General features: G+C 52.1%; 4 protein-coding genes across 4 annotated transcripts; all 4 read right to left on the minus strand.

Moving 5' to 3' along the window:
• Positions 1 to 55: 55 nt before the first annotated feature.
• On the minus strand, positions 56 to 430 carry LOC311113405 (histone H2B; the record flags this gene model as incomplete). Its single annotated transcript, XM_084156616.1, has 1 exon — positions 56 to 430. The coding sequence occupies one exon, from the start codon at positions 428 to 430 to the stop codon at positions 56 to 58; it is 375 nt and encodes a 124-aa protein (XP_084012742.1).
• A 697-nt stretch (positions 431 to 1,127) lies between these two features.
• Positions 1,128 to 1,439, minus strand: LOC311113406 (histone H4; the record flags this gene model as incomplete). The annotated part of the gene is made up of 1 exon (XM_084156617.1): positions 1,128 to 1,439. The coding sequence occupies one exon, from the start codon at positions 1,437 to 1,439 to the stop codon at positions 1,128 to 1,130; it is 312 nt and encodes a 103-aa protein (XP_084012743.1).
• A 2,612-nt stretch (positions 1,440 to 4,051) lies between these two features.
• LOC311113573 (histone H3.2) lies at positions 4,052 to 4,462 on the minus strand (the record flags this gene model as incomplete). The annotated part of the gene is made up of 1 exon (XM_084156820.1): positions 4,052 to 4,462. One exon carries the CDS (start codon positions 4,460 to 4,462, stop codon positions 4,052 to 4,054), a length of 411 nt encoding a protein of 136 aa, XP_084012946.1.
• A 478-nt stretch (positions 4,463 to 4,940) lies between these two features.
• LOC311113407 (histone H2A) lies at positions 4,941 to 5,327 on the minus strand (the record flags this gene model as incomplete). Its single annotated transcript, XM_084156618.1, has 1 exon — positions 4,941 to 5,327. The coding sequence occupies one exon, from the start codon at positions 5,325 to 5,327 to the stop codon at positions 4,941 to 4,943; it is 387 nt and encodes a 128-aa protein (XP_084012744.1).
• Positions 5,328 to 12,500: the final 7,173 nt, after the last annotated feature.

The raw sequence follows: 12,500 nt of genomic DNA on the forward strand, positions 1-12,500 counted from the left end.
AGTGGGTGGCTCTTAAAAGAGCCTTTGGGTTAGTAGAGCAGTCCAAATGCGCTGTTTACTTGGAGCTGGTGTACTTGGTTACGGCCTTGGTGCCCTCGGACACGGCGTGTTTGGCAAGTTCACCGGGGAGCAGCAGGCGCACCGCGGTCTGGATCTCCCTGGAGGTGATGGTAGAACGCTTGTTGTAGTGGGCCAGGCGAGAGGACTCTCCGGCGATACGCTCGAAGATGTCGTTCACGAAGGAGTTCATGATTCCCATGGCCTTGGAGGAGATGCCGGTGTCGGGGTGGACCTGCTTCAGGACTTTGTACACGTAGATGGCGTAACTCTCCTTCCTGGACTTTCTGCGCTTCTTGCCGCCCTTCCCTGCGGTCTTGGTGACGGCTTTCTTGGAGCCCTTCTTGGGCGCTGACTTTGCTGGCTCGGGCATGATGATGTCTCGTTGCTTCTCAGAAACGAATGAGGGGGTGAAGGGCGCTTACCCGTCTTATGAAGAGGAAGCTAAGCAAAGTCAGCGGCCGTAGACACTCCCCTGCTTGCTTGCTCCCTCCCTCCCTCCCTCCCTCCCTCCCTCCCTCCCTCCCTCCCTCCCTCCCTCCCTCCCTCCCTCCTCTCTATAGCCTATGCTCTGTGACCGATGGGGAATTGTGTGTTTCAAAAGGGGGGCTTTAATAGGTGTCCAAATGGCACGATTGTTGTGCCAAATAATGCTGGTGATAGAATTGCCCACTTTGGCACCGTCAGACATAGGGCTCCCATTTTGGACTGTGTGTGTGTGTGTGTGCGCGCTGTCCCCCTCTTTTCGAGCCACGTCTACCGACTCGTGGTGGCTTTATGTTGTCCAAATTCCACTATTGCTTGACCCAAAATAATAACGTTCTTACACTTTGCCACTGTCAGATATAGGCCTCCCTCTGTGCGCTAAAAGTGGACGGGACATTAGAATCCTCTAATTAATACTCCCTGTCCACTCGAAGTGGCTCATACTTTCTTACTAAATTGCATACTAAACATTTGTTGTTATATATAACACTACATGGAATGGGCCCATTTTAAGCGGATGTGGGTGGCTCTTAAAAGAGCCTTTGGGTTCGAGTCGGGGTGTTGAGGTTCCGAAGAGAGTGGGTTTAACCGCCGAAACCGTACAGGGTGCGTCCCTGACGTTTCAGAGCGTAGACCACGTCCATGGCGGTAACGGTCTTCCTCTTGGCGTGCTCGGTGTAGGTGACTGCGTCACGGATCACGTTCTCCAGGAACACCTTCAGGACACCGCGGGTCTCCTCGTAGATCAGACCGGAAATACGCTTCACGCCGCCGCGGCGAGCCAGACGGCGGATAGCGGGTTTGGTGATTCCCTGGATGTTATCGCGGAGAACTTTGCGGTGACGCTTGGCGCCTCCTTTTCCGAGTCCCTTGCCGCCTTTGCCTCTTCCGGACATGGTGTGTTCGCTAGTTGAGTTCAAGTGAATGAATGATTTCAGCGCCGGTGCGCGGTGCGCTATTATCTGCGTTTGGTCGACCTGATTGAGGCCGGCGGCACAGAAAGCGCGCCTCTGTTATATGTTCGGAGGCGTTGCAAAGGGGAGGGCGCTCGTTCTAGGGGACTAGGGAGGAGCGATTTCAAAGATGACGTGAAAGCAACTAACGTGCGCGGGAAACATACTCAAATACTGATATAGGCTATGTGGAACACAAGGCCAAACTGTGACAACTGGGAGATCAGCTAGTACACTGTGTCCCTCTCCTCATATTGTTGTTGTTGTTGTTGTTGTTGTTGTTGTTGTTGCACCTGATTCTACTCATTGAGGACTTGGTAATTTAGGTGACAGGTTGTTCAATCAGCTGTGGCTGTCCAGGCCTACAAGAAAAATGGGTCCTGTTGGGGGTAGCCTACTCTACCGCTGGAGTTGGGAAACACTGAAATGGAAGGGGGACACGCAGTGAGCAAAACTCCTAACCACATAAAAACACAGACACTTGAGATCATTAAGAGCTATAAGGAGTCCATCAACTACCTGGTCAGTCAAGTCATATAGGGGGGGATTTCATGGCCACCTGCTGGAGCAGAAGTCATGTTTGCCAACACTGGCCTTAAAATCATTAAATTTAGGAGCTATAAGGAGTCCATCAACTAACTGGTCAGTCAAGTCATATAGGGAGGGATGTCATGGCCACCTGCTGGAGCACAAGTAATGTTTGCCAACACTGGCCTTAAAATCATTAGGAGCTATAAGGAATAAATCAACTCATCATTCAAGTCATATAGGGAGGGATCTTAGCACCACCTGCTGGATCAGAAGTACCCTTCACCGTAGGCACAAGAGAGCCATCATCTCTCAACCGGTGCAATTTCCATAAGTATGTGGTAATAAAACAAACAACGACAGCTCCTCATATAGGCAGTGGTTTCACACATTTTTCTCCAAGATGTTCAAACGTTCATAGATGACCAGCAGGGTCAAATAATAAGCACAGTGGTTGTAGAGGTTGCAACAGGTCAGTCAGTACATCAGGAGTAAATGTCACTTGTTGTTAGTGTTGTAGTTCCTATTTCTACGGTGTTGCCTACCTGCAGCAATCATGATTTACCTGCAGTGTTGATTGCAATTACGTAATTTGTCAACTCATAATAACAGATGTTTTGCAAACCGTTGATGTTTAAATAAATGGATTCCCGGTGTCCGGATACCTTTTCTCTTAAGGGATGTGATTGAGTGAATCCAAAGTAAGTTGGTCTAAATACATAATAGGATGAATCATTCAGGTAAAATAACACAATGTCTATTTGAGTCGAATCAACGTAATATAATCCTTTTTACGTCTCTATCATCTTTACTCAATGTATTGGACCACATCAACTCAACTTACTCAAGCTTATCTACTCATAAAAACAAGCAAAAAGATCTACTCAACAATATGACGTGTGCTTTTGTTGACTGTAATAGCTTGAGTACATTCCACAAAGTCATTTTTTACAGTGTATCTAAAGACACGTTTGTTGTGGTGATGCACTTTTTCTTTGACGTTGAACTTGCATTGAACAGACAAATCCATTTCGTTACAACCCTTTTGTAGTATGACTTAGGAATATTTGTTGATGATCCTAATGTCTATGCGTGAATAGTGATTGGTTGTTGGTGAAATATTGCTGAGAACCCATCATTTCCTGGCCTTTTTTCACTATTGAGCTATTTTGAAACATTTGTTTTGCTATTGGATTCATAATGGTGACCTGGGACAAGTAATTAGTGAAACCAGAGTTCAGCAGTTGCCATTAAAGCGATCGAACCAAGTCATCCTAATAGGCTAGTATTAGCCTAAAGCAGGGTTTCCCAAACTCGGGCCACATTTTGGGAGTTTTTGCCCTAGCACTACACAGCTGATTCAAATAATCAACTCATCATCATCAAGCTGGGAGTATTAGAATCAGTTGTGGAGTGCTAGGGCAAAACGCAAAACGCGCACCCCTTGTGGACCCCAGGACCGCGTTTGGGAAACGCTGGCCTAAAGAGCAAATGCTGAAAGGGACTCACCATGAGGTGCAGTACCCACATTTAACCACAAGATGGCCTCCGTGCTCCATTGTAAAGTTTGGGCCTCTGCATGAGTCTCTCAGCAGCACTGCAACATGGGACTTTCAAAGTAAGTTGGCATGCAATGTTTTTTCTGGACTGCATGCAAGGCTATTATTACACACAACTAATAGTGTCAATTATTCATCTGAACACAATTCTTGTTACTATTCGGCCTATATTATCACTCGTTTCTTTTTCCCCTCCTTTGTAAAGCATTTTACTGTGTTACTATATAGTTCAAAGGAAGTGGATGATGCCAGATGGTTGTGTATATACACACACACAAACATTGAAGCTAGACTTCAGGCAACTAAAAAGGTGCAATACGTAGCTTTTAGACGTGTTAGTGAACAACATACATGGTGGCTAATGTAGAGGTGCGTGTATACATGGAACAATTGTGCCTTTTTGATGGAAATATGGAGGTGGCTCTTAAAAGAGCCTTTGGGGGATATTCGAGTTCAGGTCATCCTCATTTATGCGCGCTCTCCGCGAATACGGCGGGCCAGCTGGATGTCCTTGGGCATGATGGTCACCCGCTTGGCGTGGATGGCGCACAGGTTGGTGTCCTCGAACAGGCCGACCAGGTAAGCCTCGCTAGCCTCCTGTAGGGCCATCACGGCGGAGCTCTGGAAGCGCAGGTCGGTCTTGAAGTCCTGGGCGATTTCTCGCACCAGGCGCTGGAAGGGCAGCTTGCGGATGAGTAGCTCAGTGGACTTCTGGTAACGACGGATCTCTCTCAGAGCCACGGTGCCGGGCCTGTAACGGTGAGGCTTCTTCACACCGCCGGTGGCCGGGGCACTCTTGCGAGCAGCCTTAGTGGCGAGCTGCTTCCTGGGGGCTTTGCCACCGGTGGATTTGCGAGCGGTTTGCTTGGTTCTGGCCATGGCGCTGCTCTGACAGTCGGGAGTATAGCCTCGAAATGCCTATGTGAAGTTTATAAAGCCGGCAGTGGCGCCTGCTGATTGGACACCATCTCCCCACCACCCCGATTGGCCCGTTTCGCAGGCCTCCTCCGTTGGCCATTGGACGGGAGGCCCGGCCTCTCCAAAACTCAAACTCCCGGTGCGCGCGCAATAGGACGCCGCCGGCCCTTTACGCGCAATAATAGTCGCCAAAGTCAAGAGTGACAGCTTATAGGCACGTATCATCTAATGCTAGCCTGCTATGGCAAATGAGGCCAAGTAGGTGTTGTTGTTCATGCAAGGCCTCATGTGGGCACAGAATGTCGAAATAGTTGTGTATACACCCACTCAATGTATTGCGGTCATAGAAAGGTACTTTGCGCTTTTGGAGAGCTAGGTGGTTGGCTCTTAAAAGAGCCTTTGGGGGTTGAGTAGTCAAGTTGAAGTCGCAGTAGCGAATTTACTTGGCTTTGACTGCCTTCTCGGTCTTCTTGGGGAGTAGGACTGCCTGGATGTTGGGCAGCACACCACCCTGAGCGATGGTCACACCGCCGAGCAGTTTGTTCAGCTCCTCGTCGTTACGGACGGCCAGTTGCAGGTGACGGGGGATGATACGAGTCTTCTTGTTGTCACGGGCAGCGTTGCCGGCCAACTCCAGGATCTCAGCAGTCAGGTACTCGAGTACGGCGGCCAGGTAGACTGGTGCGCCAGCGCCCACACGCTCGGCGTAGTTGCCTTTGCGCAGCAGCCTGTGCACACGGCCCACGGGGAACTGGAGGCCAGCACGGGATGAACGGGTCTTTGCCTTCGCCCTGGCCTTGCCTCCGGTTTTGCCTCTTCCGCTCATATTGGTAGCTTGAGAAAGTCACAGAAAGTCTGAATGAGCCGCTCGCCACTTCGAGAGCCGTACATATACCTCGCCACAAGAGGCAACGATTGGCCACCGGGCCGGTGTGGCCTTATCCAATTGGAGCGAGGGACAGACAGATGGACAGACAGACAGCCCTAAGCCGGTTCCCACCCACAGGCAGCGAGTGAGAGGCTACTTTGTTTCCCTCCGACTTTGTGTCATTTCGCGTGAGCGCCAAAATGTCCGAAATGACATCCACACATTATTTCTCTCCAAATGGGAAACAAACAGCTGGTGAGGGTGCACTCTTGAGTTTGAAATCGAAGCCACTATAGTATTGTTATTGTTATTACATGGCACTTGTAACACATCACAGCAGCCTGCCTCTGAACGGGAATAGCCCAGTGGCTCATATATAAAAATGGCTGTTGAGGGTGCACTCGTGAGTTTCAATTCGAAGCCACTATAGTATTGTTATTGTTATTACATGGCACTTGTAACACATCACAGCAGCCTGCCTCTGAACGGGAATAGCCCAGTGGCTCATATATAAAAATGGCTGGTGAGGGTGCACTCGTGAGGTCGAATTTCTGAGCCATTTTGGCCCTCTATTATATGCCTCTCCCTTCGCACACACCCAGAGTGGGACAATGTTGTGTGCGTAAAAGTAGCCTAGTGTGCGTAATTTCTTTTCCACGACAGGTAGTACATGGAAATCAATGCGTTCTATATCGTGGAGCTCCGCCCCATAGGGGAGCTATGCTCCTAGTGGTTTACCCTCTGCCCTAAGGCAGACGCAGCCTGAAACAAAATTATGCACACACCTACAGCCAATAGGAGTACAGGTGTCCCTATATAAGGAACCCCGTTCCCTCAATCTGCCTCCCATTATCTTCAGCGACTGGACTAGAGTGAAGAAGCCTAGAAGACTCAAGAAGAATTTCGTCGTTGACTGCCAGCCGTCAACGTCTTCTAAATGAGCACGCCAAGTTATCCACCCCCAAAGGCCCTTTTCAGGGCCCTATGCCGCTGTACCGCCATGGCTACTTCGGACCCCCACGACCTATGTTTCGTGTGCTTGGGACCGCTGCATGCCAAGGAAGGTCTCGGCAACCCTCCTAATTGCGCCTCCTGCGCTCTCCTTCCTATGAAGGAGAGAAAGCAGCGATGGACGTTTTTTAGAGAGGAGGTCCCTCTCGACGACGCAATGTCCGTGCTCGCCTCTGGATCAGAGGCATCAGCGGGCAGTGCTGAGTCAGAGGATGACGGGGAGAGCGCCGAGCCGGATGTCCCAATGGGGCAATCTGGAGCTCTGGCGCCAGCCTTTAAGACCCCCTTTCCTACGGAAAGCGTGAGGTCTGAGGGTTCCCTGTGCGGAGATGACATGAGCTCTGCCAGGTCAGAGGCTCTGTCCTTCGCGGCCGCCTCTCTGCGTTCGGACTTTCCCGGACTCATTGAGAGGGCGGCCACCCGACTGGAGATTGCGCTGCCCCCAGCTCCCCCTCCAATGGAGGTGGATTTGATGGAGGGCGGCCCCTACTCCGTGCCGAGAAGGGCGGCTGAGCCAATGGCTCCAGCCTTGCCCTCTCTGGGCAAATATGTCGAGGGCTCGTGGGGGGCACCTCTGGCGGCGCGTTCGCCGGCCAGAGTGTACACCCCATTCACCAGAGTGGCTGGATACGAGTGGGCAGCTAAGGGAATCCCTAGGCTCGAAGGCGCCATGACGGCGTACCTAGTGCCGGGTTCGAGTCCCTGGGCAGCCTCCAAGAAGGCCACCCTGCCAGCACAGAGGGACAGGTTCACAGCCCAATTGGCTGAGAAATCCTTCACGCTGGGAGCCCAGAGCGTTGCAGCGGCGAACAACATCGCCCTCCTCGCGGCCTCCCTGTCCCGTCTCACAACGGGCAGGTCAGAGTTGACCGGTGAGGAAGTGGAGGAGGCCTCCAGGATTTCTGGAGCCATACTCCACCTGACGCAAGCGGTGGCGATATGCGCGGGCAGGACCATGGCCACCTCGGTGGTTACTGAGCGGCACCTCTGGCTGTCCATGACGGCCATGAAGGAGACCGACAGGGCATCCTTGCTCAACGCCCCCGTCTCCAGCGAAGGGCTATTTGGCCTCGCTGTGAAGGACGCTACCGAACGCATCGCCAAACTGGACGAGGAGAGGAGGCACCTGGCGAAACATTTGCCACTGGCAATGAAGGCCAGCAGAGCCCCAACCAACCCGTCCACCTCCAACGCCCCCAACAAGTCAGCTGGGAGGCGAAGGGCCAGGCGACAGACGCACACCCAGAGCAGCGGGAGAGCGGGCTCGGCCCCTCCAGCAGCAACGGTGACAACGTCGGTCCCGCCGGAGAAGGAGGTCGTCCAGAGGCCAGCCTGGAAGCACCAGAAGGTGTCCCAGAAAAGGCGGCACCTCTGACGAGGCGAGGGGGAGAGAGCAGAAGACGGCCCGGCGCGTGACGCAGAGAGGCCTACTGTTCCCCCCCACCCCACTGTTCAGGGCGTGGAGGGCTGTTTTTATAAATATGTGAATAAAGAGATGATTCTCATTGACACTGTCAAAGAAGGACTTTTATTCCATAAGGTTAAGAACACTTCACGTTCTATGTCTCTCCCTCACCATCTTGAGTGTAGTTCAACCCACTTAGAGTGTGTAGCTGAGCGCGCTCAAGAGAGGAAAAGGGTAAAGGTAGCAAGGCACAGCCTTAGCTCACCTAATAAAGATCTCTTACTGCAGACTCCTAGGAGCTCTGCAGTAAAGGTCTCACATAGCAGGCAAATGCCTCTGTCCCAATGTGACATGAAGGCGCTGCCGTTAGCTGGGAATGACGCCTTGCTGCAGGCCAATGCCTCAGTCAACGCAGATCAGACCTGTGCGACGTTCACGGAGAGCGGGAATACCTCCAAGGTATGGACGCCTCCAAATTGTTCTGAACGTATCAATGCCCATGGCTATGAGCGCAGCTCGCCACACATTGAGTGTGTCGCTGAGCAGCCGCCTAAGACCAGTAAAGAAGCATTGTGGCGCCACCGTGTGGTGTCAGTCAGAGATCACACCTTTCAGGTTCTATTGAATTCTGTAAAGGATAGGTCTCATGTTAAGCGGCAGTCTCAGTCAGACAATGACATGATGACGCAATCGCTTTCCGGGCAGAGCGCTCTGTCTCAGGCCAGTACCTCAGACAGCGCAGTTCAGACCCGTGCTGCGTTCACGGAGGGCAAGATTACTGGAGTTACGGGCGTAACCAACGTATCAAAGCCCCCGACTCACCCAGAACGAGCTGATGTGTCCTCTCCCTTTCAAGGGGGGCCCACCTTGGGCTATTCCACCAACCCAGTGTTGGGGAATAGCGGCGGCAGGGGCCATAGAGGAATACAGGTCCTTCCTACTGGATGCACCACAGCTTCGTGCGCACCCGCTTTCCATGCATTGCTGGCAGTGGCGTCAAAGCTGTACCCTCTCACGCTGGCTAGAACAGACGTTAGAGAAGGGTTATGCCCTCCAATTCCGCCGAACCCCACCCCCGTTCAGGGGAGTGGTGGAAACGGTGATGAAAACGCCAGACAAAGTAGCCGCTCTGAAATCAGAGATTACGGAACTTTTGGCGAAGGAGGCGGTCACAGTAGTTCCCCGGGAGCAAAGGAACAAGGGGCTTTACTCGCCCTATTTCCTAGTGCCAAAAAAGACGGGGGGAGTGAGGCCGATTTTGGATTTACGCATTCTCAACGAGAGCATAACCAAACGGCCCTTCCGAATGCTGACGACAAAACGCCTACTGGAATGTGTTCAGAAGGGAGATTTTTGTACAAGCATAGACCTAAAGGACGCGTACTTTCATGTGCCGATACAATCGCGTCACAGAAAGTTTCTGCGGTTCGCCTTTCAAGGGGTGGCGTACGAGTTCACGAGGATGCCGTTTGGGTACGCCCTGGCACCTCGGACGTTTTCCAAATGTGTGGAGGCGGCATTGGAACCGCTGCGTCGTCAAGGGATAAGGCTATTAGCCTACCTAGACGACCTGTTGATTCTCGCCCCGTCAGCAGAGCTGGCGTTCACACACACGACACAGACAGTGATGCATCTCACGCGTCTGGGGTTTGCTGTGAATTGGAAAAAGAGCGCACCTTGGCCCAGTCATCAGATTGTCTACTTGGGACTACAGTTAGACACTGTTATGATGAGGGCGCGAATTTCGGACCCTCGAAGGGCAGCATTGTTGCTAGCCCTGAGGAAGTGTCGTCCGAATCACACAGTAACGGCGCTATCGATCATGTCACTTTTGGGTCTCATGTCGGCAGCCCACTCTGTGGTCCCGCTAGGGCTTCTGCACATGCGCAAAGCACAGCGGTGGTTCGCCCAACTAAGACTAGACCCAGTGCGTCAACGTCATCGGTTGGTGGTGGTTCCTCTCTCGCTAAGAGCAGACTTGGACTATTGGCGGAACCCGTGCGTTCTCACGCACGGAGTCCCGATGGGCAAGGTGTCATCCTACATTCCAGTGTTTACAGATGCCTCTCTGACTGGATGGGGAGGGACATGTCAGTCTCAAGCGATAGGAGGTGCATGGCCTCAATCAGGTCGTCACATCAACCTCCTAGAGTTGGAAACGGTGAGACTGGTCTTGACCCACTTCGCGTCTACCCTTCGGGGTCGCGATGTGCTGGTCTGGTCAGACAACCGAACCACAGTGGCTCACATAAACCGCCAGGGAGGGGTCAGGTCTCCTGCCCTTCATCGGGCGGCAGTGGAATTGTGGCTGTGGGCTCACAAGCACCTTCGCTCGTTGAGAGCAGCACACATTCCGGGCTACTTGAACGTAGGGGCAGACATCATGTCAAGAGGGGGTCCTCGAGACGACGAGTGGTGTCTGCACCCGGACATTGTTCTACAGATTTGGGAACAATTCGGGAGAGCCGAGGTGGACCTGTTCGCGTCACGTGTGAACGCGCAGTGTCCCCTATGGTTCTCTCTGAGGAACCAGGACGAACCGCCATTGGGAAGAGACGCATTCGCGCACTACCCGTGGCCGAGAGTTCTCCTGTATGCATTCCCTCCGCTGTCTTGCATTCTCCCACTGCTAGCCAGGGTGAGGTCAGAGGGGCTGTCAGTGATACTGATAGCGCCCGATCGCCCGGGGGCTCCGTGGTTTGCAGAGATGAGTCAGATGTTGATTGCGCCACCCTGGCCAATTCCACATCGACGAGACGCGTTGATTCAGGCGGGAGGCTCGATAGGGCAATGGCCCATAATCGGCCAACCACTGAAGGCTTGGTTCCTGAATGGGACAGGTTAAAGCGCCGTGGGTTGTCTGATGCAGTGATCAGAACAATACAGGGCGCAAGAGCCGGTTCCACTTGCAGGTTGTATACCAGCAGATGGAATGTTTTCTCACGATGGTGTGATACACAGGACGTGGACCCCATGAGCTGTCAGGTAGAGAGTGTGCTCTCATTCCTACAGTCTATGTTTGATAAGCAGAAATCGCCCTCCACTATTCGAGTGTTTGCAGCGGCAATTTCAGCTGGTCATGAAGGGTTTAACGGGAAAAGTGTGTTCACTCACCCGTTAGTGAGACGTTTCCTATTGGGAACGCGACGGCTTAGGCCAAGGCCTAGAGCTACGCTGCCCAAGTGGGATTTGGCATTGGTTCTCGAAGCGCTATGTAAGTCGCCGTTCGAGCCATTGAATCAAATACCCCTCAAGATGCTGTCTATCAAGACGGCGCTGTTGCTCGCCTTGACTACTGCTAAACGAGTCAGCGATTTGTGTGCACTGTCGACGAGACCCGACTGCCTAGCCATTAATGGCGATCTGAGCAGAGCGGTGTTACGTCCTAACCCGGCATTTGTGCCGAAGGTTATTAACAGTGCATATAGATCGCAGATCGTGGAATTGTGGGCTTTTCATCCCCCTCCTCACGGGGAGAGGAGTGAGGAAAAGCTTCACTGTCTGTGCCCAGTACGCGCTTTGGCGTGTTACGTTAGGCGCACAGAGGCGGTTAGGTCATCACCTCAGCTGTTTGTGTGTCACGGTGCGGCTGCATTGGGTAGACCACTTTCAAAACAGCGTTTGTCTCATTGGCTTTGTGAAGGCATTGAGACGGCGTACGAGGCGGCGGGGCAACAACCGCCTCAGGGTATTAGAGCGCACTCCACTCGTGGAGTAGCAGCTTCTACTGCTCTTTTCAGAGGAACAGAGGTAGAGGATATTTGTAGAGCAGCGTCATGGTCGACACCGTCTCCTTTTATCCGTTTCTATCTGTTGGATATGTCTTCTAACTCTTTGGCTCGGTCGGTACTCAGCGTGGCTGAAGGGAGATCTTGAGCAGAACAGAGAAAGAAAGCAGGATTGTGAATAAGTTCATAAGTCCACTTTTATTAGAAGTAACATATTATGGACATGTTTTCTAACTCTTTTGTTCGATCGAATTTCAGCAGAGCTGAAAGGCGTTCTTGAGCTAGAAAGAGAGGACAGAGCAGGACCTTGGACAGGTTCCAATCAGGTCCGCTCTGGTTAGGAAGACTTATGTCAGGAATAAGCCTTTTAAACTCCAATCTCGATTGCACTCAGCACAGCTGAAGGAGAATCTTGAGGTAGAGGAGGGAGAAGCAGGATGATAGACTGATCTCTATCAGGTCCGCTTTGGATGAAGAGCATATTCTGTGGCATGTCTCCTGGCTGACAGTATCAGCATATAGAAACATGTACTGAGTGGACAGAATGTGAGGTCATCTATCTGAGGTTCAGTTTAGTATGACTGGTATATTTTGTTCCATAGAATATTGAGGCACGGCTATCTGCTAGTCAGATTAGCACGGCGTCTATTCTATTGATCTGCCCAACAGCCATTGACATTGTCATTGAGCTAGATGGGGCGGGTCTATAACCGATGACGCGGTATATTGTGACGCCTTGATGGGTTTTTAGTCGCAGTACTGCGGGAATTGGTTGCAGCCATTGCTGGGCTTGACCTTTGCATTTTTTAATGGGAAGTGTTAGGCTCGGCAGGGAGTACATTTTGGAGCGTTTCGCTCCGCCTTAAACCACTAGGAGCATAGCTCCCCTATGGGGCGGAGCTCCACGATATAGAACGACTAGTTACCGGAGTGTAACTCCAGTTCTATGAGTGGAGCGGAGCCCCATAGGACTTAAGGCCCTACCGA

The sequence above is a fragment of the Coregonus lavaretus genome, assembly GCF_964263955.1.
Source record: "Coregonus lavaretus genome assembly, chromosome: 40".
Classification (NCBI taxonomy): domain Eukaryota; kingdom Metazoa; phylum Chordata; class Actinopteri; order Salmoniformes; family Salmonidae; genus Coregonus; species Coregonus lavaretus.